Below are 27,382 nucleotides of genomic sequence, written 5' to 3'. Positions count from 1 at the left end.
AGAGGTTCAGTCCATTATCATCAAGGTGGGAGCATGGCAGTATCCAGGCAGGCATGGCACAGGCAGAGCTGAGAGTTCTACGTCTTCATCCAAAGGCTGCTAGTGGAAGACTGACTTCTAGGCAACTAGGGTGAGGATCTTAAGCCCACACCCACAGTAACACACCTACTCCAACCAGGTCACACCTACTCCAACAAGGCCACACCTCCAAATAGTTCCACTCCCTGGCCCAAGAATATACAAACCATCACAGAGCCCCTTTCACTTTTCACATTCAAAACTACACAGTTAAAAATTTTAAATGTACAGGAACACAAAGTTTCCTTTTACGGAATAAGAAGTTATAAAAATTAAAATACAGGGATAGATGGAGAGAGTGGGAGATAGGAGGGTGGGAGGGGTATTTTCTTGGCTTGGGTGTATAGCAGTGCCACTAGCTGGTTCTGTTTGCCAGATGCTTTGAGGGAAGGGCAAATGCTGTCTCTGACCTAGAGCTTCTGATTTGCCTTGTTGCTGCACAGTACTTAAGATGTGTGGACTTTGAGGTTAGTTTGTAGGATTTGAAGCAAAGCCCTGCTTGCCTTGCCCCTCAGTGGCAAGCTTTGCTTTGACTTCTGTTGTTTCTGTTTTGTATTTCACTGGTTTCTGCTCTTTCTTTATTTCCTCTTCTAATTACTAATATTTGATTTACTAGGTTTTTTTGAGCTCCTTGGAATGAAAAGTTCTCTTAGCTAGTTTTGAACATTTTTCTAGGCATTAAAAAAAACTAGGAATTTTATGCTTTTATTATTTGCTTTAAATGTTTTCTAAATTCCTTGTGGTTTCTTTGACAAGTGATTGTATGGAATTTTATTTTTCCAAATATCTAGAAATTTGCTGCTTGACTTTTTAATTGTTTGTTCCCATTATAAGATGTAGCTTAGTGGTCGAGCTTGTGCTTAGCATTTATGAAGTTCTGTGTTTGATCCCTAACACCACCACCACCACTACTATTTCCACCAGCAATAATATCAAGTATATAGATTTCTGAAATGTACTGATACTTGTTTTATTCCATCTTGATGCATTTGTTTGCCTCAACGTCCTGCAGAATTAGCTCAGTAGATGTCAGTTCAGTAGAATTAGCTAACAGCACTGTCAGTACTTCTGTGACTTGTCTTCTTGCCCTGTGAATTATAAAGGTGATAGATTCTTCAGCCATGATGATTAATAACTCTTTTGCTGTTTGAATTTCATTTTCCTGATAGATTTGGGAACTCTGTAATTAAGTATTCACATAACTAAAAAGGGCATGTAACGTTATTGGGCTTTCAGATTATAAAATTTATGCAGTTAACTTGTCTGTGTCTTTAAATTTAAAATATGCCTTACCAACAGCATTTAGTTGAATTTAGTTCCAAATTTAATGTTTAAAATTAGCTTAATTGTATATGAGGTTGAGCTTACCATTTTATCATATTTTCATTTACCCTTTACTTTTGTTTCTTATATTGCATTTTTTCCTCTTATTTCTCTTAGATTTTATCTTTTGGGTCAAAGAGCATTTTTTAGTAACTTATTTTCTCTCTTTAGTATTTTTTAATTTTTATTTTATATTATCTAATTTTAGTATTTTATATTTTTTGCTAACTATACATCTCTTATGGTTTTTTTTCCAGTTTTGTGTGGCCAATAAGATTCATTTTTAACTTACTGAAGTCTGTGTACAGAGTACATTGAATAACTTCACATTTTACATTTAACCCTTTTTGTTTCCTGCTTCTTTTCTTGAAATAACTCATTTGTCCTTCTCATTTCACACTTTAATTCTCCTTATTTAGCTTCTTCCATATTTCTTCCATCACCCCACTTCCCTTCCCAACATTCCTCTTGTAGCTTTTATTTACATATTTTACAAATATCTACAATGTTATTTCTTACTTTAAACATTTTCTTTTAAGGAAATTATGGACAAATGTTATTTCTTCCTTCCTAGATATGTCTGATAGACATATCTGATATGTCTGATATCATTTTTGTTCATTTTAAGACGTCTGCTCTAAAAGTCTCCTTATAGTATCTAATTGCTTGAGATGAATTTTGTCAGCTTTTATCTATGTTGAAAGTACTTACACACTATCCTTGTTTCTCAAGGATGTTGTTACTGTGGATGGGATGCAAAGTTGATATCATAGTTTTACTCTTAGCCTATTTTCTGGCCCAATTGTTGAAGTTAGTGTTGTTTTCTCTTAAAGATAGAGGCTCCTTTAAAGTGTTTATGCTTCTCTTTGCTTTAGGAGTTTGGCTATGAAGTGTCTAGTACGATATTCTTTTAATTTATTCTTCTTGTGGATGATCTCAACATTTTGAATTACTATTATTAAATAGAGAATTTTAACTATTCAAATATTTCTGTCTCATTTTCACATGCTCTTGTTAACTTATTACAGTATTTGATATTAACCCACAAATACCTGGTGTGGTATTCATTTTTCTTCAGCATGGCATCCCTTTGTTCCTTAAATTGGTCATTTTTAGTGGCCTGTCAAGATCATGTAGCTTCCCCCGCCCCCCCGCTATTTCCAGTTGCTGATAAGTCTTATTCATTGATTTTCATTTTCATTTTTGAACATTTCAGTACTACAGTTACCCAGTGGCCTATTTTGACCCTCCCCAATCATTCTCATATTCTCTCTCTCTCTCTCTCTCTCTCTCTCTCTCTCTCTCTCTCTCTCTCTCTGTGTGTGTGTGTGTGTGTGTGTGTGTGTGTGTGTGTGTGGCAGATGAAGCAGATGTGTATATCCGGGCATGTACAGAGGCCAACGGAAGGTGCTATGCGTCCCCTGTTGCTTCCTGCCTTGTCCCTTTCAGACAAGGTCTTTCATTGACCTGATGCCCACAGTTTTTGCTAGGCTGGCAGGGTTCAGCCTGTCTTCTCTGCGTAGTGCTGGGTTACAGGAATGTGGGGTGACACCCACCTATTTCACTTGGGTACTGGGGATTTAAACCCAGGTCTTCGTGGTTTTGTCGCAAGTATTCTTACCATTGACCATTTCCCTGGCCTCTGGTCCCTTTCATACAGTTTCAGTTTTTCTGGTAAAATTCTGTCTGTTCACATAGAATTCTGTTTTACTTTTTAAGCCCCTTTCCTCTGTTTTTTGTAGCTGCATTAAAAGTATAGCAACTGACTTTTGATTTCTTATGAGTCATATTTTCTTGTGTAATTGAATGACCAGAGATTTTCTTTTCTTTTCTTTTCTTTTTTTTTTCTGAGACAGGGTTTCTCTGTATTGCCCTGGCTGTCCTGGAACCCACTTGGTAGACCAGGCTGGCCTCGAACTCAGAAATCCACCTGCCTCTGCCTCCCGAGTGCTGGGATTAAAGGCCTGCACTACCAGGCCCGGCTGACCAGTGATTTTCTAATTACATTTGGACAGTACTGAAGAAGTAGTGTAGAGGGTTTTTTTTGTTTTGTTTTGTTTTGTTTTGTTTTGTTTTTGTTTGTTTGGTTTTTTGTTTTTTGTTTTTTCCCTCATGGAGTGTTGGTATTTTAAAGGAAGCTTAATTTCTGATCACCTGGTTATAGGCTTAGTTCTATCCCAGGATGATTCTCAGGTCTTGCTACCTGCTCAAGACTCATTTTCAAATTATTTTTCTTTTGTGAATTTCCATACAGCTTATACAGTAGACCTTACTTGAGAATGTGACTTCTGTTTCCTAGTGTTTCAAATTGATGTCAACGGTATTACTGAGTTCTTGCTGGGGCTAGGTTGTACTGTCGGCACTTCCCTACATTGCTTGACCTCTGGTACTTCTGTTTCCTTTCAGGGATATTGTTCCCTCTCTAATAGGAGCCTGTGCTGATATGTGCTGCATTTGACAAAGGACTCAGAAAATTCTGCACAAGTCTCTATGGCCCCTTGCACTTGGCTCCTTCTCTCTCTTGCTACAGCCTTTGTATGCCAGTCCTGTTCTCTTTGGACTCTAGCTTGTCATTCTATTAGAAAATCATCCCAAGGCAGAGAAGTAGAGTTATTTGGGCTCAGTACTATGTAGAATAAAGGTCACCGTCTTGTCATTTAGATAGAGAAAGAATTCACCAAGAAAGGAAAATGCAGAAGTAGACGTTATTAGCTATGCTGTGGTAGAACTGCAGTGGACAGGACAGCAAAGAGAAACTGTCTAGAGGCACTTCAAGGGACTGCTTTTTATGAAAGTGAGGTTTCTGGTGGGCAGTCAAGCAGTGGTTCAACATCACAGTGTTCTGAAACACCTGCAGTAGGGGCTTATAGTAGTTATCAACAGTCTGGCCTGGAGGCAGTCATGGTCTTGCCCTGACTCAGAAATGGATCAGTGTAATTACCTGTCCTAAATTTACATCCATACTCACTTCTATTTTCTTTTAGAGGTCACACACTCAATTTGTCTGTTGTCTAATATGTGAAAATTCTTGCATCATTTGTGCAGATGATTAGTAGGTATAATCTTGTACTAAACTAACTAAAACTAAAACTGCATAATACTAACAACAGTTTTGTCTGATTTGCACAGCAATTTTATTGTGTTGAAATGAACTTTAACAATAGTAGTTACATATACATACATATACACACATACACACATATATGTATGTATGTGTGTATATATATATATATATATATATATATATATATATATATATATATATATCCCTCCCTCCCACTCTTCCTCATATTTTTCCTTCTTTCTATACAGTCTTGCTGTGTTTCCTATGCTAACTTTCTATTCCTGGGGGATCTTCCTACCTCAGCCGTAGAAGTAGCAGGACCAAGAGGTGTATGCCAGCCACTGTCACTCAGCTTGGAAAAGTCAATCCTGATTCCCCCATGGCAGAATAATTCTCCATAATCTTCTTGCTTTATATCTTCAGCCATATACTTTCTTTTTCACAAAAGAAGCACATTGGGTTAAAAGAACATTAATGGAGTTTCCAACTGGAGATAGTCTAGAATATATTATGAAAATGCTTTTCTATGTTTACAGCATTTGGTTTTATATCAGTAGATCATGTGAGAGTCGTCTCAGAAGCAAAACAATGGTATTTATTAGCTTCATTTAAATATAGCAACCTTTGTATCTGCCCAAGAAAATTTGTTTCGATTATGCTTTTGGGGGGACTTTATCATGTTAATTTAAAAATACATACTATTTCATTATCTCAGAACATGAGATGGCCATTTAAAGGGATTGTATTTGTGGAAAGTTTGCTTCTTTTAATCCAAGTCTCTTGCTATGTTATTTATCATGGTTTGCACCTTTGTTAATCATTCTCTTTCCAGCAACACCCCCTCTCACCTCAAACACTTCTTTTTTTTTTTTTCCTCTTAAGGCCTGGGCATAGGGCTATGTGAATACTTCAGCTCTACCCTGTTCGTGAGTCAGATCTCTCTGATCCTCTTTTATAGGACCTATCTTTTATTATTCTCCTCAGATATCTTTGCCTTTTTCATTCTTGCGTGTTGTGCTGGGCATCTGGACTTGTATCTACTTTCACAGAGGTCACTGAGGTTGTCTGTGAATCTCTGCTAGCATGTGATGCTTCTCAGTCCTCACTTCCAGCCCTCCGGGCTCAGCCGTGACCATCTTCCAGCCCTCCAGGCTCAGCCGTGACCATCTTCCTGGGTTCTTGTCTCTCTTGATTCCTCTGAGATGCTGTCTCTGTGTTTCCCTCAGCACTTTCTCCACCTTCTCATTTTATTTTCCTTATTTTTCCTCTCCCATAGCAAAGCATGTTTAAGTTGCTTCTTCCACCTTAAACACACACTAACAAAAACAAAGGATTTCACTTTCCTACCCTCACCATATATATTTTTAAACATTAATCCTGTGTTTTTCTTCAATAAACAGCCTGTACCTTGCTCATTGTTTTCTTGGAAAATTGGAATATGGCTTGCATTCCCATCTTGCCAAAGTTCCTAATTTTTTAGTTGCCAAATGCAGAGACTGGGTGGGGGGNGGGGGGTGGGGGTGGGTTTCTAGCTCTGGTTTTCCCTGATATTTTACAGACGTTTACTGTCAGTCCTATTCCTATAAAACCATGTGAAAACTGCTGGTTTCTGCATGCTACTCTCCTGATTTGCTCATCTGTTCTGTCTTACTCTCCTGGGCTGTCTTCTTCCTCTACCCCCACTTAGAAACTGATACTCGCTGACTTGTTTCCCTTTTAGTGGTTTCAGCTACTGTGTGACTTAAGTTATGATTTAGTAATTTTAATCATCTGTCTGCATTGCTCTTTTGGGCCCAAGACTTGCTACCATAGTCCTAATGCAGTCTTATAAAATCATGGTGTCTACATTTTTGGTATGGAGACTTGAGACTAAGAGAGTAAGTCAATAAAAGAGCCAAGATTCAAACATTCATCTGAAAATGAAACAGCGACCTCTGTTTTATGCTGCTAGCTAAGCATTGTAAGTGGCTATCTGGCAGACATTAAGTGTGTCATGGCCCATCTGCTGTGCTTACTGCCTTCTTTCATGGGGCCAGGGCAGAGACGGTCAGAAAAAGAGATGAAGAAAACTGCAGAACCACAAACTTGAAAACCCGTATTCTTAATCTCGGGGTCTGATTTCCCTTCCTTTCATTTTCCTGGCCAACATGAATTTGTAGGACCTGATAGTTGCGAGTTAAATCATGCCTTTACTGTTTATATATGTACTCATAAAACTTCACTTTCTTTTTGGTTTCTTTTATTTTTGGAAAGGGGAGGGGATCGATATAGGAATTTGGTGTTTTTTTAAAGCAGGAATAAGCCCAATATCAGTATAGAGTAACCTTGTAATCATGCCAAAATTAAATTGTATTGATGTAAGATTGAAGACATTTCAAAAACAAACAAACCAGGTTTAAAGTGATGTCTTTTGACTGGCTTGTAATAAAAGTAGGTTCCAGCAGGTTGGTATTTAGATGAAGATGATTATATATATCAAAACTGTGTTCTTCTAATATTCAGTAAAATATAGCAGTTAGTTTGGTGTGTTTTACTACTGGAAGGGTAAAGTTTTATGTAAATATTAATTTGATGAGGTTTAGTTATAAAAAGAAGTTATTTGCATTTTGGCAGCGTGCTGACTGGCCAATTCTTAAATTTGATGAAGACAGTGCAGTGCAAATAATCAACTGTTGAATATTCCTTGGCTTTAAACAGGTCATGGCTAAGCAGTCTTTTTTTTTTTTTTTTAATGTCAACTTGTCACAAGGTATGGTCATCTGGGAAGAAAGAATCTTAATCAAAAAAAAAAAAAAAATGCCTCCATAGGCTTGGGCTGTAGGCAAGGCTGCAGCAGGGTGTTTTCTTGATTGATGATTGATGTGAGAGGGCCCATTGTGGCTAGTGCTACCCTGGGCAGGTGGTTCTGGGATTTATAAGGAAAAAACAAAAACAAAACAAACAAATAACTGAACAAGCTAGGAAGACGGAGCCAGTGAGCAGCACTCTTCCATTGCCTCTGCTTTCAGGTTTCTGCTCTGACTTCTCTCAGTGATGGAGTGTGACCTCAGAGTTGTAAGATAAACACCTTCCTTCCCAAGTTCCTTTAAATGTGGTATTTTATCACAGCAATAGAAACCTTAAGACAACACTCAGACTCAAAACGTTCTGATGGATCCTAGTAGATGAGTGGGAATGCCCTAATATTAAGTGCTAATATTACCCAATGAGAAACTTTTACTGAATAAAACATGCTGACTAGAGCTCATGATTGCATCTAGCATAGGGTGAGCAAGATGCTTAAGGAGCATAATTTCACCTCTCATAGGCCCGTAAACACATCAGAAAAGGTTAAGAATTTATTTAGGGCTTACAAACAATTTTGAATAATAGTTCGGTGTGAGATTGCATTAATGAAATGACCCCTTTGGTGGTATGAGTAAGAAGAGACACCCATGGGCTTACCTATTTGAACATTCAGTCCCCGTATGGTGGTGCTCTTTGGGTGGTTGTGGATCTTTATGAGATTGAACCTTGCTGGAGGAAGTCTATCACTGTGGTATGCTTTGAGTTTATAGTCTCATCCCACTTCCTGCTCCCTTTCTCTTTCTCTTCCTTTTTCTGTAGGCATATCATAATTACCAGCTAAAGTAGATTCAACCCTCTGGATCCTAAGCCAAAAAAACCCAAACCATTTCTTCAAATTGATTTTGTTCTTGACATTTATCACAACATTAGAGCAGTAATTAATACAACCCCCAAATATCCATTGAAACCAACCATCACAAGGCAATGGGAACACTATTGGAAGCTTAGAAAATTAAATTCTAAAACACAAACCCAAGATATTGTAACTACTGTTCTCTACACATACCATTGACAGGGAATGGGCAGATGGCTACTTGCTTAATCCACACCTATAAATGAGTAGAAGTTTTATTCAAATAAATCTTTTTATTTTTATTTTTTAATTTATTAATCATTCTATTTGTTTACATTTCAAATATTACCCCCTTTCCTAGTCTCCCCTCCACAAACCGCCTACTGCATCCCCCTCCCCTTTGTCTCTAAGACAGTGCTCTCCTACCTACATACCCACACCCATGTCACCCCTTTAGTATCCCCCTTCTTTAGGGTACCAAGCCTCGACAGGACCAAGCGCCTCCCTTCCCACTGATGGCACATAAGGTAGTCCTCTGGTACATATATAGCTAGAGCCATGGACCTGCCCGTGTATACTCTTTGGTTGATGGTTTAGTTCCTGGGAGCTCTGAGGGGTACTGTTAATTGATAATTGTTCTTCCTGGAGTTCCAACGTCCTTCTGTCCTTCCCCTAACTCTTCCATTGGTGTCCCGGGGCTCAGTCCAATGCTTAGCTGTCAGTATCTGCATATGTCTTAGTCAGATGCTGGCAGAGGCGCTCAGAGGATGGCCATACCAGACTCTTGTCTGCAAGCACAACTTGGCATCAGCAATAATGTCAGTGTTTGCTGTGTGCAAATGAGATGGAGCTTACGGTAGAATGGTCTCTGGTTGGTTTTTCCTTCAGTCTCTGCTTCATTTTTGTCCCTTCCTTTCCTTTAGACAGGAACAATTCTGGATTAAAAATTTTGAGATGGGTGGGTGGCCCCATCCCTCCACTGAGGGTCGTGCCTATCTACTGGAGGTGGTCTCTTCAGGTTCTATCTCTCTGCTGTTGGGTATTTTGGTTTATATCATCCTCATTGGGTCATGGAAGCCTCTCTCATCCCTGGAGGCTGGGATTTTTTCTAGTGGTTCCCCAAGTTCACCGTCCTCCCCTCATACACACACACACACACACCCTGCTACTTTTTTTTATTAGTTCTCCTGGCCCTCTGGACTTCTGTCTCTTCCCATACCTGGTCCTGCTCCCCTCCTCTTTTTTCCCCTCCACTTCCCTTCTCCCATCCATAGCTGAGTAGTACTCCATTGTGTAAATGTACCACATTTACTGTATCCATTCATCTGTTGAGGGACATCTGGGTTCTTTCCAGCTTCTGGCTATTATAAATATGGCTGCTATAAACATAGTGGAACATGTATCCTTGTTATATGTTATATGGGCATCTTTTGGGTATATGCCCAGGAGTGGTATAGCTGAGTCTTCAGGTAGAGCTATTTCCAGTTTTCTGAGGAACCACCAGATTGATTTCCAGAGTGGTTGTATCAGTTTGCAATCCCACCAACAATAGAGGAGTGTCCCTCTTTCTCCACATCTTCACCAGAATCTGCTAAGTTTTTGGACTTAGGTGTTCTGATTGGTGTAAGGTAGAATCTCAGGGTCGTTTTGATTGGCATTTTCCTGATGACTAAGGAAGTTGAGTATTGAATGTCCTAATTTCTTTAGGTGCTTCACGGTAGCATAATTTTTACCAATTTCATAATGGAGAAGTAGAAAATGGTTGGCCATCTTACTCCAGTTTCTTTTCTCTCAAAATCAGAAGTGCACAAAAGTACGAATGACAGTTAACTCTTTAAAGGAAATGAGTTTTCTTGACTAGTGTTCTAGTGAGTTTAGTTACACAATAACAGATGTGTACCAGACTGAATGAAGGAAGAGGAAATCATGACATCCAGGCAGAGGAACTAAGTAAAGAAAGGCCTGTCGGAGAGAGATTTGACCTGACTTGTTCTCAGGGTAAAATAGTGTGCTATGGTCTGAGCACATCTAGGGATAGTGTGGTTGGTGCCTGTAGGACTCCATCAAAGCTTCTGACATGCATGCAGATCACTGAGTAATCTCCTGAAATTCCTGCCTAGAAGGGAAGGAATCTGCTTTTGTAAGAAGATGTGATGTAATACGGCTACTGTGGTCTTCATTCTGCACTTTGAATTGCAGTTGTAAACTTTACTCTAATATGAGCAGTGTGTATTTATTTTGTGAGTTATGAGTTACCACTGTTTATTCTTTATTGAGTACTATGTTTTCCTGTATATTAAGTAATATCAGTTTTGTGCTACTGATGATGAAATAATATTTTTAATTTTATTACCAGATACCAAATTGTTAAAAGCTCCTACCTTTCATTAAATTAACATGAGTCAGAAGATTCATTACCTTAATGAGAAGATTAAAATTTGAATAAATTGTTTTAGATCTGGGTTAAAATATACAATTAAATACCTGTATAACTTTAAAATTAAATTAATCCATTTATGTTTGTTTTTTTCATGCCTTAAATTTAATTTTGCCACTTTATAGAACTTTTGTGAAGATTAGAATTAACTGTAAAGTACCTTGTGAGAACAAATTAAAGATGATTTCAATTTGTTCTTGAAATCCCTTAAAAGGTATGATTTTTAATATAAAATATTGAATGTCCTAATTCTGAGTTATTGATAGATATGTAGTATTATTTATCCCTTTGCTTCTTCAGACCTTTCTTCAGTGATTCTTGACAAGTGTGTGTGTGTGGGGGGGTATAGCTTAGAAAGCCCTCAGTACTTCCCTGCCTTAAGATATGCTGACACTCATGGTGTTTGTTCTGTTTTTAAATATGGAAACTGTTGTTCTTGTGAATGCTACAGGAGGGTGAAAAAGCAGGTGTTTGAACTGTAGTTGACCTGTTTTTTAAGTTTTTTGTCTGTGTTACTGTTTCTTGCTTACCAAAATTTCATAAGTTATTTTCTGCTTTTATTTTGCTACGGGCCAGAAACATCCTTCTCTTGTATGTATACTATATTTTTTTTTAAAAAACAGTGTGATTTCATAGTGGTTTCCTTAATACAGTCCTACCCACCATCCTACCTAACGAATAACCCATTCTCTTGAGGAGCTGCCTTTTAAGCCTAGAAGCAGGCAGACCAGTTTGTGATTTGCCTGAGGAAGAATGGGACACAGGAAAGAGACTCACAACCTGCCTTTGCAGTATTTAGCCAAGAATTATAGGTGTCCAGACCCAGAAGTAAGACATTGAATGTCGTCCTTTCCTTTTGGCCCCACTTACTCCAAGCTGTTTAGGGACAGACACAGTTAGAGATGGCCAAAGTAATATCTTCTAAAGTCAAGCCAGGGACCCAGAATGTTGGGTAGGACTGTATTAAGGAAAGTACTATGAAATCACAGCTGTTTAAAAAAATTAATAGACTTTCATTATTAAAAGAAGACAAATTCAAGTCAAATATATTTTGCATACCAAAATAATCCAGGCCTCAAGCCTTTATACAGCTCAGTAAGCTTCAGTAGAGGTACAGTCGTCAACCTTTTCCACCACTGGATATATTTTTATGCACTCAGTGACCACCAAGAGTGAGAAATCAGTGATAGAATTAGAACTAGGAAAAGAATTAGCTTTATACCCTCTTAATAGTTTTTTATTTTGTTGTTGTTGGTTTTGGTTCACAATTGTAGTGTGCTTTATTAAATATATACTTGGGTTTATAATGAATAATCCAAGAATACCATAAAAACCTTTATTTAATTCAAATAGCATTAAAATGGAAATAAATCTTAGTGTTTAAAAAAAAATCCTCAAGTGATTAAAAATACACTAAATTTGGTGTTTTCAAGAAACATTTTATTATGAGCTCTCCCCTACTTCTGTCTTATCTTTATTTCTTAATTTTGTAGATCGACTTCAGCTTCCAAGGAATATGATTGAAAACAGCATGTTTGAAGAAGAACCAGATGTGGTAGATTTAGCCAAAGAACCTTGTTTACATCCTTTGGAACCTGATGAAGTTGAATATGAGCCCCGAGGTTCGAGGCTCCTGGTGCGCGGTCTTGGTGAGCATGAGATGGATGAGGATGAAGAAGATTATGAGTCATCTGCAAAGCTGCTGGGCATGTCCTTCATGAACAGAAGCTCAGGCCTTCGGAACAGTGCGGCAGGCTACAGGCAGAGTCCAGATGGGACTTGTTCAGTACCCTCTGCCAGGACTTTAGTGATCTGTGTTTTTGTCATTGTGGTTGCGGTCTCTGTAATCATGGTGATTTATCTACTGCCTAGATGTACCTTTACCAAAGAAGGCTGCCACAAAACAAACCAGTCAGCGGAACTCATTCAGCCAGTTGCTACAAATGGGAAAGTGTTCCCATGGGCTCAAATTAGGCTTCCCACTGCCATTATTCCTCAATGCTATGAACTTAGCCTACATCCAAACCTAACCTCAATGACATTCAGGGGTTCTGTGACAATTTCACTTCAGGCTCTTCAAGACACACGGAATATCATTCTCCATAGCACAGGACATAATATTTCAAGAGTGACATTTATGTCAGCAGTTTCAAGTCAAGAAAAACAAGTTGAAATTCTGGAATATCCATATCATGAACAAATCGCCGTTGTTGCCCCTGAACCTCTTCTGACAGGACACAATTATACCCTGAAGATAGAGTATTCAGCAAATATATCTAACTCTTATTATGGGTTTTATGGCATCACCTACACAGATAAAAGTAATGAGAAAAAGTATGTAAAACTCTGAAATGGTTCTTGTTCTGTGCTCTTCTGCATGTAACTCTTGCAATGCAAAGTCCACACCGTAGATATTTTAAATCAGAGGTTTCCAATTTAGGAAGTTATATGTAAAGTAGAATGGTAATATGGGAGGATATACTTCTTTTGGGCTTTTCATGCTTTATGAGATGAATATTGCCATTCTTCCATGAAGCTGTAAGGAGTGAGGGGAATGGGCTAATCTACTTGCAGGCAGGACTAAGGAGGTGCTTAGTGAGTTGTAGAAAGAGAGAATGAAATATGCCTATGTATATCCTTCTTAATGTCCTTAATCTTTACTGGTTCACTTTTTAAAATGTCAGTTTGAGTGTGGAATCTCTAAAATTTCAAGCAGAACTCTAAGAGAAGCCCCAGAGTTATCTCGTCTAATCTGATTATTTCCCCGAAATCTTTGGACCTAGTGCTACCTAGTGGGAAAAATTAATACTGTGCAGTAGAATTCACTGATTTTTTAGTATAGACGTGTAAATTCTAGGCATGAGCTGGGTTGAGTTATGTTAGAAAAATGTGGGTCCTTAAAACTAAAAAATAGAGAAATTAAAATAGTATCTTAAACTGAAAGTTTAGAATGAACAGAACATAAGTTCATTTACTTGCCTCTTAAAGTGAAGTACCCACATGATTGTCTATCTTGAGAGTACATACAAGTTTAGATCATTCTTACCTTCAGGGTGTCTGAAAACTATTAATCCTAAGCAATGTTGTATGTTTTTTTTTCAATTTTGCTTTATTTTTCTGGAAACTTATATTGACCCCACTATAATTAGAATAAATATTTAAATTGATAGAGTAATTAGGGGGATGCATTTCTTCTTGCTTGAAAGGCAGCTACGCTTACCACTGGTGGTAACCAATGCTCTTGTTGTCTGTAAATGCTTTGAAGAGACACTGCTCATGGTCAGGAAACTTTACCCACTTTCCACACTGCTGCCAACGTAATCTATGCCTATTTTTATCTTTGCACTTGTTTCCGCTAGTAGAGGTGCTCATGGTCGCCTTCGATGTACAAACATTTCACCGTTCTTATTCCTAACATTTTGATGATCTTCATTATCTGGCCTTTGTTTTCTCTCACAGCCCTTATTCTCCTATCATGTTGAACTCTCTATTCCTACAAGTAAGCATAACAGTAGCCAGTATTTATTGGGAACTGGAATACTAGAAACTGATCAGAACATCTTATGTTTCTTTAATCTTCTACCCTGTCAAACTCACTAAGAAATGCTAATATATTCATAATAGCCAAGGATGAAAGTACTTATAAATTACTATTATAAAGTAATAATAGTCTGCCGGGGCTGACAGGGAGCATTGTATTGAACCACTTCCCCAGCTCATACTTGGTTTCTTTTGCACATTGTTTTTGCCAGTGCTTAAGATTCTCTTACTCACCTCCCAGCTAATTCCTGTCCTGACTTGAGGATATACATGCTTAACAAGTGTTTCTGAAAGCAAACATAGTCACAAAGAAAGAATAGGTATCAAGTTTCACAATAGAGAAGACATTGTAATTGTCTTCAAAATGTAGCCTTCTCATAGACTTGCGTGTGATAGTTGTTATATTGCTTGAACAATAACTTAAAGTTTTCTTGTTGGTTTTGACTTAGAATATTAGGATCTATAGCCAGGCATGATGGAATGCAGTTGCAGTCCTAGCACTTGGGAGGTAGAGGCAGGAGGATCAAGGAGGTCAAGGAGTGTGTGTGTGTGTGTGTGTCTGTACCTGGTGAGTATGAGGCCAATTTGGGCTATTTAAGATTCAGTCTTAAACAAAGAGAAGAATGTTATGATATATTTTTGTCCGCAAATAGGCCTCTCTAATGTGAGTAGTAGGGATATACTTAGACTTTATCCTATTCTGTTTACTAGGTGAAAATGTTGGCAGTGGGTGAATAAAAGGAATGAACTTTAGAAATAGCATGGTAATCAGATGAAGTTCACTCTGCTTTTACTGGGCCTATGCTTATCAGGAAAGACATAATGACTTTATATGTGTAGAGAGTTGTAGTTACCTAGTAGTAGTATTAAGCATCGATGCAGAACAACCTAGGTAATATACCTAGGTGGTTTTGTTGGTTTTATTGTAAAGTTTTCCTGGATTCTGACAAAACCCTAAGCTTGGTTCAGGGAAACCTGTCTCAGCCATAATATGTAACATATAAAACTGAGATATAGGTTAAAACTTGACAGAGTCATGGAGTTAATAAATGCAGACCCCAAATTCAAATCTCTCTTTTCTGCTTATCTTCTAAATGTGGAGTCTAGCACAGAGGCTGCTATGACCACAGTGCCTGTGAATGGCATAGAAGCTGGCATAAGAGAGAGCTCTCGCTCGCCCTGTTACTCTGCTTGTGGAGTCTTCAAGTGGAGATCACTTTCTCCTGAGTGAAAATCTACCATTAGCCCCTGCTGCTCCTTGTGATTTTTCACATGCAGGACCACTTCTGTTCATCTCTTAAAAGAGGAAAAAGGAAAGCAGAATACTATTAAAGAACAACTGGTTTTTCTATTTTCATGAAAGTGCATATTGTAGATTTGAGATTCAGTGTTGCAAACCTGGCTGTTTAGTAGCTGCTAATGACAATCCTGCCTCTGGACTTTTGTCAGAAACTCAAGCCCCTACGTTTGTGAATCCCACTGCACTTAGCAGCTGCTCCAGCTTGTAGATGTGTATTGCCTTCTTTCCTTATGCTGCCGTCTTTCTCAAGTCTACGCTTCAATTCTGTGCTTTATCAAGTGTGCTTGATATTCAAGGACCCATTCAGGCTGAGTACTAGTTTCTTTACAGTGTCTTCAACTGCAGAAGAATTTGTTTCACACCATTTGATCCCCCTAATGTGCTTCCACTGTTAGAAATACAGTTTGAAGCCTGCAAGAAGATTCTGCCCCCTCTAGGCCTCTGCTCCCCCACCCCCACCCCCACCCCCTTAGTTAGTAGTAGGTCTTTTAGAGGCTGGAATTGTAATGTAATTTTTTGTTCATAGTTCTAGTACTTGGTAGGATGCCCTGTCAAGTAGGCACTCTAACTATTGGACTGAATTTGCATTTATTTTTAGGTACTTTGCAGCAACTCAGTTTGAACCTCTGGCAGCAAGATCTGCTTTTCCTTGTTTTGATGAACCAGCATTTAAGGCCACATTTATCATCAAGATCACAAGGAATGAGCACCATACTGCGTTATCAAATATGCCTAAGGTATTGGGACGTGAAGGTGCAATATTTGGATAGATCTCTTATCTCTGAGAACAGTTGGATTCCTCTTTACTATTGGTAGGGATATTTAGAAACATACGTGTATATATTCTTTCTGAAATAGTTAAATACAAATGGAAAGAAAAGTACTTTGTCAGTCTGAGGAATAGCTGAGAAAGGAAAAGACCCTGCAGGGCTTAGAATGCATGGGTAAGAAGTGTGAAGTGTCTTCCTGCTCTACAGTAGCACAAATACTAACTATGAACTAGTATAAGCCCAGTAAATTACTTGAGACATAATGAATTTGCTTTTGTAAGCATTATTGAGACTGGAATTGTTATCATTCTTAGTGTTTTGGCTAATGAAACTTTGGATTGTTGTCATGTGGAAATGGACAAGAACAGGAGACTTTTTCTTGTTAGTTGCATGGGAGGTAGTATGGGTAACACCAAGTAGAGGAGCTTTATGCTCAACAGAACTTGGTTCTTTTTATGTCTGCCCGAATGGCTTTGTGCAGCCGATATGGTACTTTCTAGGACCTGTATGGCTAGAAGTGAGAAGTAGCCACAGGCACGGCAGGCAATACCATCTACCATCTACCCCCATAGACATCAGATAGCATGAGCTTTCATTGTCATAGTCAACTCATCACCTTAATCTGTCTCTTAAAGAGGTGGACACCGGGCTGGTGAGATGGCTCAGTGGGTAAGAGCACCCGACTGCTCTTCCGAAGGTCCTGAGTTCAAATCCCAGCAACCACATGGTGGCTCATAACCATCCGTAACAAGATCTGACGCCCTCTTCTGGAGTGTCTGAAGACAGCTACAGTGTACTTACATATAATAAATAAATAAATCTTTAAAAAAAAAAAAAAAGAGGTGGGCACCTACTTCACAGTAACCTAAAGCAAAACCTGATTCATGGTTGGGAAATTTTGAGAGTTCCTGGCATTTCTTCACCTTTAGTCTGTGACAGAGTTCTCTAGTGACTGAATGCTTTTTATTCCACTAACTTTTCCTGGGGGTACTCCATGGAGCACTAGATCATGTCAGGGAATGTTTTAGCTACAGTTCCCTCTTGAAGTCAGTGATCCTCAGGTTATAGAGGTAGGGAATGGGGAAGGATTTGAATTTTGCTACAATTGGAAGATAGAACAATTGCTACAGGTAACAAATATATTGAGAGTCATGTTGAGGTTCTCATTATACTCTGTGTCCTCTTGATCAAGAGAAGAAACTGAAACCATTATCTAGAAATTTGTGTTGAAAGATTAAAATATCTATTTATTACTAACATGAATTTTTAGTTTCTTAGTGTATTTGTCATTGATTCCTTTAATTACAGAACTGTCATCTTCCCATCTTCCTTCCCCCCCCCCCACTATAGAAGTCATCGGTCCCTGCAGAAGAAGGACTTATTGAAGATGAGTTTTCTGAAAGTGTGAAAATGAGCACATACCTGGTTGCTTTCATTGTAGGGGAGATGAGGAACCTGAGTCAGGATGTAAATGGAACTCTGGTATGTCCTTGTTCTGATGGTCTGAAAGCTGGTGGATAAAAGGGTGGTTCTTGGTGGTTGCCTTATGAATACAAGCTTTTAGATCAGATTCCAACATTTTACACCAGAAATACCGCTCTCACTTAACTCATATATACTACTCTTCGAATTTGATATCTGAAAGTTAGTAGTTTTCAAGTTTCCTATTCTGTGAGAATTATAGTAAGATAACATATTATACTGACATCTCTAGAACTGTACTGTAGAATATAATGGTCAGTAGCCTGAAGGAAGCCAGGACAGGAACTCAAACAGGGCAGGAAACAGGAGCTGATGCAGAAGTCATGGAGGGGTGCTGCTTACTGGTTTGCTTCTGACTTTGCTCAATATGCTTTCTTATAGAACCTAAGACCACCAGCTCAGGAATAGCACCACTCACCATGGGCTGGGCCCTCCTCCATTAATCACAAATTAAGAAAATGCCTTACAGCTGAATCTTATGGTAGCATTTTCTCAATAGTGGTTCCCTCCTTTTTGTTAACTCTAGATTGTGTCAAATTGACATAAAACTAGCCAGGACATATCCCAAGTGTCTCTCAAGCATCCTGGTACACTTTCCACATTTGATTTCATTTCCTGCTGATGCATCTAATCAGTCATTAGGAAGAAACTCAAGACTTTCTTTATGCAAGGAACTATGCTTTCAATAATGTGTTTAGTTAACCTGTTTTGGAAGGCCAGTGTGTCCTTTAGATCCTACAGGCTCTATTACTGCTTTTTATTGCAGGTGATAAGGTTTGGGCCTGCTTTTGTTGGCTCGTATTTGTTTTTATTACTTAAAGGCACAAACCAGTTAAACCTACTAAATCCTCTGATCTTCAGTCATATTTGCCATAAGTAACCAGGGACCCTCATAACTGTAGTTATAAAGTCTCTTAAAAGGTTCTTGGACTAGATGACAAGAAAGCATTTAGACTATAACTGCCATGGCCTAGTTGCCAATGGGCTTTCATTTGACTGTTACTAGGATAGTATTTGTTTTGTTTTTCTTTTCCTCCTTTCTTTATTTTTTAAATTGTTTCAACCTACAGTCTTAAACCTGCAAACCACCTCCTGTACCGCAGAGCTGCACCCCAAATCCCCATACAGTAGTAATTGATGGTCTCTTACCCAACCCAAAATATTGTTTAAGGCATTTCTCCCCTGGTATGCATGGTAGTGAAGACCTGTAACCCCACCTACTTAGGATGCTGAGGCAAGAGGATCACAGGTTCAAGACATTCCTGTGCTACAAAATGAGTTCAAGACTGAGCCTGGAGAACTTAATGAGACCCTGTGGCCAACTAAAAAGTAAAAAGAGGCCTGGGGAAATAGCTCTGTGGTGGAGTGCTGCCCTCATATGTGTGGGGCTGTAGTTTACATCTCTGAGACCACAAAATGGCAAAAGACTTACGCTGAGTCACATTGTTCTCTTTGTTTATATTCCACTGTTTTATTATTTTTTAGAATAAATATAATGAGCAGATGATAAATATGTAATAAGAAGCTAAAAGCACATGTTCTTTAAGGAAAAGAAAAAATTAGAGAGGAAAACTTTCAAAACCCTTTTTCCTAATTGTATGCCAGAATTGAGAATAATTGTGTCCCTTGGTCAAATTTCAGTTTCTTTTATAATCATATCATATTACTTAAACTGTGCACTTATCTTCCAAATAGAGAAAACATAGGTATTTAAGTAATCTCTGTAATTCTATGATTTCCTTCTGAGTGTGTAGTCTGAAGTGAATGAGCAAGGTGAGACCTGAATCATAGTGAGGGTGTCTCATGATATGATTGTTTTTTATTACATGATCCATCAAAGCAAGCCAACAAGTGAAGTTAATATTTATTTATGAGTATATATTTAGTGCCTACTGGATGACAGGCACAATAATAGGCACCAAAAGGATTAACACCGTTGTTTTGTGCTGCATATAACCCATCTTCACAATTCATAAGTAAGAGCACTTGTCGGTTATAAGAGTGTAAGAATGTATCATTACATTAGGGTCAGGGCTTATAATTTGCTCTGAGGTGTGCTATAATAGTTTATTTGAGATATTGGGGAAAGCTTTAAAAAAATTAAAACACTAAGTAATGATTTTGTGTAAGTATGGGTATAAATGACTTGTTTGCTGGTCCTAACAGTGCTCAGCTGAGTAGCATGTCCTTTTAATCTTACCTGCCTTTACACCATGAATTATGTTTCTCTTCAGGTTTCTGTGTACGCTGTACCAGAAAAAATTGGTCAAGTTCACCATGCCTTGGACACAACTATAAAGCTCCTTGAGTTTTATCAAAATTACTTTGAAATTCAGTACCCACTTAAGAAATTGGGTAAGAATTAAATAGTTCCTTTGATTTTCATTGCAATTTATAACAAAGATTTGTTTCATAAACAATTTTTTAAAAATTTAAAAACAAATATTTTTAAAAGAAAACCAAGAAATTTTTAATGCTATAAAATTTTTATTTGTAAACGATTATTTACAATCTATACATCTGAACTTAGACTTAAAATTACTTAGATAACTTAAGTTTATGGGGTTGTAGAAATTTGCTTAAGGCTCCATATGGAGTTGGATAAATTCTAACTGATTCAGATGATAAAAGTCCATCCTGGGAGGAGAAGAGTTAAGTTTGTTTGGTGTGACACTGGTTCTGAAGAACAAAATGGGGCTCTGACTGGGCTTGGCTGTGTTCACTCTAATCTGATTCATTGTAAAGGAAACGGGCTGGCTTTGTCCTTGTTAGGGGACAGTGGAATTGCTGATTAGGTCTTCCTCAGCTGATACTCAGGTACATTTAGACCTAGGGAAAGGAAGACTCGGCATGTTAAGGATCATGAAAGACCTTTTACTGGGCAGAGAGTCTTGACTTAGGGAGTTCTCTAGATGAGAAGTTGATCTCTTCTGTCTTGACATGTCCAGATTTGGTGGCCATTCCTGACTTTGAAGCAGGAGCAATGGAAAACTGGGGCCTGCTTACATTCCGAGAAGAGACTCTTCTGTATGACAATGCAACTTCTTCAGTAGCAGATAGAAAACTGGTCACTAAAATCATTGCTCACGAACTGGCACATCAGGTATCACCAACAAGTACCATTATATCTCACTCCCTAGAGTTTTAGTAAATACCTGTATGTTAGTAAGCTATTTTGTGGTTTTAGTATTGCTATTATATAAAATGACAAAGGGAAGGATTTCACCTTTAAGACATTTCATGTCCATTGTCTCATCTCATAAACGCCCTATGGTGGGTGATAATCCCATTTTACAGGTAGACAAATTTTGACTTAACTCTACGAAATGTTTTGTTCAAACTCACACAGCTGTGATACCATTAAGCCTCGAATAACTGTATATTCAGATTATCTTTTTTATTATCCCAGTGCTGGGACCAAGCCCAGGACTTTGTGTTTTCCCTCAGTTACACCAATCTCCCTTATTAAGCAGAAACTTCTTACTGTGTAGCTAAATTTCTCCTATCTCAACTCAACTCTTGAGTACCATTTCATAGGTGTGGGCTATCATATCCAGCTTTCTACTAACGATTCTTGAATCACAGTTGTCAGGACCAATTTTCTTTTTCTTTTTTCCTGCTACAACTTGGTTTTCTATTAATGTGGAAGAAGGAGCTTTCCCTAGTGTAGAGTGAAGGAATTCTTTTTATAAGATGGAAAAAGGAAAAAAAATGTTCGTGAACATTCCCATTTCCAACTCATTATCTCTGTTGAGCCCTCGATATGAGATGCTTTTCAGTGGGTTTGGAAGCTGTAAAGAAGCAGTATGTGAAGAAAGACTTGAAAGTGCTGTGGCCAGTTAACTTTGACTCAGACATCATCTATAGATGGCTGTGACCCTTGGAAGAACTTCTTGGCAAACTGATATATCAAGCATATACTTACTGCTATACATGAGCTGAAAGAAAAGTGGTCTTTTGTGAGATTTCTTCTAACTCTAAAGAATATGTTTTTTTATTTTATCTTCTGTTTAGGGCTTATAACTTATCTTCCTGTTAAACAGTTTTTCAAGATACTATCTTTGAAAAATAAGTGATTGCAACTCTCAAATGTAATTTTTTGTTTTATTAATAATGTTAATTTTTGCTACTGTGGTGAAATAAGCCCCATACCACATTGACAAATTTGCATACCCCATGACCACTTTTTATTGCAAATGTGGGTGCATGCATGCATGCACGTGTGTGCGTGCATGTGTGCATGTGTGTCCGTGTGTGTGTTTCTGTCTGTGACAGTGCATCAGGAGTCTTCTTCCAGCACTCTCCACCTGTCCTGAGGTAGGGTCTCTTTCTAAACCTAGGATTCATATCTTAGAGAGGTTGGGAGCCAACAGACCCCAATGATTTGCATGTTTATATGTCTGTAAAACTGGGATTGCAGACAGTTTTTAGATAATTACATGGTGGCTTCTTACATGGGTGCTGAGGTCCAAAACTGGGTCCTTAGGATTGAAGTGCAAGGGCTAATGGCTAAGCCATCCCTTCATACCCAAAAGTATTTTGAACATATGTTATTTAGGAAGGCCTCTTACCTTTTTCCTTCTTCTTACTACCATATATAAGAAACCATTGAAAGATTTCTCTGACTTCGTGTGTGTGTGTGTGTATATGCATGCACACATACATGCCAGGTTTCTATAAGAATGTTACTTAAATTTTGGTCAGAATCATGTGTTTTGAACCTCAGGTAATGGAAGAAAAGCATGAAATCCAGACCCTCTGACCACAGGAAAATCTTTACTTATCATAGATGATTTTATATATATATATATATATATATATATATATATATATATATATATGAAAATAATCTTACAAAATTGATATTAGATCAGATAATTTCATTATCTAAGGAGTTTCACTTTAATGAAGCAGCTTAAAATTTTCATTACTGCCGGGCAGTGGTGGCGCACACCTTTAATCCCAGCACTTGGGGAGCAGAGGCAGGCGGATTTCTGAGTTTGAGGCCAGCCTTGTCTACAGAGTGAGTTCCAGGACAGCCAGGGCTATACAGAGAAACCCTGTCTCAAAGAAAAAAAATCGTTACCTATATAACATAATATATATAGCATATATTAAAAATACATACATATTTTAATAAGTAAATATAGTCTTTCCTGCCCTTTTTTTTCCCCATTCAGTTTAGGTAAAATGTTGAACTTTTTATTTTACTTCTAAAATCAGTTTATACAATTTTCAAAATCCTTTCTTTTTTGGGATAGTTTGTATAACTTTTATAAGACTTAAATTATTCTGGGTATAGATTGTTTTAAGATATTTTAATTTTATTATCTTCAATTAGCCTGATAGTACATTCAGTTGAGAAATTCCTGAGAATATCCATGTCCTGCTGGTTACGAGTTTGTCTCTCTTACAGTGGTTTGGTAATCTGGTTACAATGCAGTGGTGGAATGACCTGTGGCTAAATGAAGGCTTTGCCACTTTCATGGAGTATTTCTCTGTGGAAAAAATATTCAAAGAGCTCAACAGTGTAAGTACTGTGTTTCTTTGTCCTATGAGGAGGGAATAGCCACATTATAAGTTAGTATTTACCATATATTTTCTACACATTTGAGATAATGAAAAAAAAGTTAAAGTCAGTAATGCTGGAGACTTCACAATGAAACCCACTCTTGCATATTGAAGTATTTCATTAAACATTAAAATGATTATTTTTTATTTTAGGATGATTTTATTTATTTATTATATGTAAGTACACTGGGTGTCAGACACCCCAGAAGAGGGAGTCAGATCTCGTTAAGGATGGTTGTGAGCCACCATGTGGTTGCTGGGATTTGAACTCTGCACCTTTGGAAGAGCAGTTGGGTGCTCTTACCCGCTGAGCCATCTAGCCAGCCCCCTAGGATGATTATTTTAACTATTACATTTTATTTTATAAGATATGGTCCTTTTGTTTGAAGGAATGTAGATAAAATTGGAAAATAACTTAAATACTTATATAAAAAGAAATGAAATGAAGACTGACTTCATACTGCTTTTTATATTGTCACTGAGTACATTCTTTTAACAATTCTTAAATAACATAAGTTGCTTAAATAAAGAAACAAGGACTAAGCAGTTAAGAGCACTAGCTGCTCTTCCAGAGGTCCTGATATCAATTCTAAGCACATGGCTCACAACCATCTGTAATGGGATCTGATGCCCTCTTGTGATGCCTCTAAAGACAGCAACAGTGTACTCATATACATAAAATCTTTTTTAAAACCAACCAAATAAATAAATTGCTATTGCTGCATACAAAGCACGTATTTGTTTCAAAGATTGACTGCCGTTCTGTTATAGAGAGATGCTGTGCTGTGAGTGCGCCTTTAGAGTCTGGGGATACTCCTATACTCAAGGGTTTTCAGACACAGTAGCCATAATTTCACAGATATTGCTGAAATAATTCAAGTATTATTGGATAGCTGAAGGGAAGCACAAAACATGTGCTTCTCAAACTATAGGACAGTCTCCCACATAGTAATGTCTTCAACCCTAGAATTCTGTGACTTGCTCTTAGACTCCTATATACATTTTTTAGGTACTTATAAAAAGTACCCTTGAGAGTTTCAGTTTGACCTTTCTGTATATAGGGCTTGATTCCGGCTGCAAGTAATTTTTAGTTGAGATACTAAATAGGTAGGATAGGTAGGTTAAATCATGTGTGCTACTTAATTAAACAATGAAATACAGAGCCTCACCACTTGGGGGTGCTCGGAACACTTTAAATTCTAATGTACGTTCTAGGGACACTCTTGGCTGAGCTCGCAGTGCTTTCAGAATACGAGTTGGATTTTCTTTTAAGTAACCTCTAAGAATTATATATCGCTTTAATAGAAAAATCAAGGTAAGGGCCACATTTCTGCCCTAAGTTTCAATTTCTATTTTAAAAATATACTTATAACCTTTGTTAAATATTTATCTTGGATATTCAGATTTTGAATTTTGTCAGAGGTTCTCGATTTTACAGTTAGGCTCTTTGTTCAGAAATGCTGATTCTCACATCCCTCAGTTCTCAGTGCCCTTTTAAGCATAAGGAAATGCATACAATTTACTTTCATTTGTTTATATGCTGCAGTTTAGTGAGCCCAGGTGTTTTTCATTCTGTAGCAATTTGTTTAACTCGAATAAATGCTATAAGTGCCTTTATATTGGTCATGACTTCCTACTGCTTTATTTTTTGCTAGTATGAAGATTTCTTAGATGCTCGATTTAAAACCATGAGGAAAGATTCCTTGAATTCGTCTCATCCAATATCATCATCTGTTCAGTCTTCAGAACAAATAGAAGAAATGTTTGATTCTCTTTCCTACTTTAAGGTATCACTGTGCACAGAGAAATGTGCTTTTACTGAATTCAAACTTAGTTTGTAGGTCAACAAACAGCGTGATTCACATTAAAGACCGAACAAGTGTTGCCTTGGTATCCTATTGAAGTTTTAACTGTTTAAATTTTAAACATGTAAATCTGTTTGGACTTAACATTTGTGTTTCTGTTTCCCTTTTAGTCATTGTGACTAGTATTCAGGCAGTGAAGCAGATCATAAATACATGTGAATGAGCAAGAGAGGCTGTGTGTGCTGAAATAGTACAAAAAAATGTATGGATGTTGAAGAGAGAATCCAAAGAGCACAGGGAACAGGGTAGGGCACAGATGGACTTTAAAGAGAAGAACCAGGAGGGCTGATGGCTGGGGCTTATTCAGAGATGGAACCAGGGCTAGAGAAAGGAAGCATGAGCCCAGCTACAGCAGGTCCTGAGTGCCATAAGAAATCAATGATGTTTTTTAACATAAGGATGACTTGATTAAACTTCATATTTAGAAAATTTAAATTGGATTCAGTTTATAAAGTTTTGTACTTGAAGGACTTAGTGACAGAGTAAAACAGAAAGAGGAGGAGGCAGAAATGTTGTCCAGATTAAAGCCTGACGAAGTAAATAATAATACTTTTAACAAGAAATTAGGAGTTTAATTTGAATACACGTTCACACTAATTTTTTCTTATCTGCAATTTTTCTTTCTGGCTTCAGTAAACTATTATTAGCCATCCTAGGAAAAATACTAAAAGGAAAAGTCCAGAAATAAGCAGTCTGTAAATTTTAAAGTACATGTCATCCTGAGTAATACGAAAGCTCATCCTCTCCTGCACGGGCATAAGCCAGTTTTCCAGGGTAACCATGTTGTATATGCAGCTTACCAATTTATCACTAAATACCATCTCAATTCCCAGATTAACTGGCTCAATTAGGGCTTGTGATCAATTATCTTTTATTTATTAATGATTCCTAATGTACAAGAGTTATGTAGATGCCAAAGCAAAGGTATGAAGTGGTTCCTTTAAGTGACTAAGTCAAAGTTCTTAACTTTATAAAGAAAGAAAATCATAGGCCTGTCTTGCACTGTAGTAAAATATTTTGAAATAAACTACATTTACATGACTTATTATAGTATATTGTTTATAATTATCTTATGAATTATTAATATTATATATACTTAATTCATTTATTGAACTGTATTATAGGGGAAAACATTGCATATGTAAAGTTTTGTGCTATGTGATCTACTAGGGGTCTTGGAAATTATCCCCTCTGGATAAGGAAACTACTATATTCCAGTTATTTGTTGTGTTGTGTTTTTTTTTTTTTTTCAAGCCCTGACTGTCCTGGAACTCACTCTGTAGACCAGGCTGGCCTCGAACTCAGAAATCTGCCTGCCTCTGCCTCCCGAGTGCTGGGATTAAAGGCTTGTGCCACCATGCCCAACTTATTTGGTGATTTTTAAAGCCCATACTTGAATAGTCAGTAAGGAAAAATACAAAATGTGTTTCTGTTGCTATATAGAGGGTAAACAAATTTGCTATTTCAAGACATGATATAACAGAGTTCTGACACCAATCAACCACCTAAAGCCAGAATTGATGTTTTCTGATTATAAGATTTCAGTAAAATACTTAACCCCTGACAATATGGTAACTACTTATTTTACAGTTGGAAATTTGATGAATATCCCACATCACTGAGAAAAACAGAACACAGAATAATTCCATTATTTTGTGCAAGAAAAAACAAATGGCTGGGGAAGTGTGTTTAGCAGATATATTCCATTTGTTCTTCATAATCACCAAGGCACTGATGCAGGGTACTTTGTGACGGTTCATCCATTAGCCAGTTTTGAAAATACCGTGTACCAATCACTAAACTCTGCAGGTTCTTCAGGAGACAAACTAGACAATGTTTCTGTGGAGTATCCAAATCTAAGTATATATAAATCAGGGGGTTAAAGCCAGTAGAGAACAACTAGAAAGCAAATTTAGGTAGAGAAAAGACAGCCCCAAGGATTTAAATAGCAGGACACTAAACTTTAGTCGTTGGAAAGATAAGATAAATCAGGAACACTATCCCAAGGCTGTGTGCATAAAGACTTTCAAACAGGAGAGGATCATTAATCATATTAACTGCTATTGGTGCATTATTGATAAGGTGAGTTAGAGAACTGAGATTGATCTGGCACCAGGAAATTCACCAGGGACCTTGGTTATGACATTGCTGGTAGATAATGATTATCAGAAGAACATGGGAAGAGAGCAAATGCTGATGACTCTGAAGAGTTTTACTACAAGTGAGAAGCAAGAACTAATGTGATAACAGAGGAGGTGTGAAGTTAAAGAGTCAAAGGTAGATGGATGGATGGATGGATGGATGGATGGATG

At 37.6% G+C, this 27,382-nt stretch overlaps 1 protein-coding gene across 2 annotated transcripts in view; it reads left to right on the top strand.

Moving 5' to 3' along the window:
• Lnpep (leucyl and cystinyl aminopeptidase) overlaps positions 1 to 27,382 on the top strand; it is an 80,810-nt gene that overhangs the window by 25,600 nt on the left and 27,828 nt on the right. For both annotated transcript variants that reach the window (XM_029532793.1, XM_021221203.2), the window contains exons 2-8: positions 12,036 to 12,876; positions 15,981 to 16,119; positions 17,503 to 17,634; positions 19,869 to 19,989; positions 20,583 to 20,737; positions 23,051 to 23,164; positions 24,861 to 24,992. In XM_029532793.1, the coding sequence (XP_029388653.1) occupies positions 12,036 to 12,876; positions 15,981 to 16,119; positions 17,503 to 17,634; positions 19,869 to 19,989; positions 20,583 to 20,737; positions 23,051 to 23,164; positions 24,861 to 24,992 (1,634 nt within the window). The remainder of the gene's footprint in view (positions 1 to 12,035; positions 12,877 to 15,980; positions 16,120 to 17,502; positions 17,635 to 19,868; positions 19,990 to 20,582; positions 20,738 to 23,050; positions 23,165 to 24,860; positions 24,993 to 27,382) is intronic.

Source organism: Mus pahari, chromosome 21 (genome assembly GCF_900095145.1).
Source record: "Mus pahari chromosome 21, PAHARI_EIJ_v1.1, whole genome shotgun sequence".
In the NCBI taxonomy this organism is placed as follows: Eukaryota; Metazoa; Chordata; class Mammalia; order Rodentia; family Muridae; genus Mus; species Mus pahari.
The sequence above is the reverse complement of the archived record's forward strand: the minus strand, read 5'-3'. Positions and strand labels throughout refer to the sequence as shown.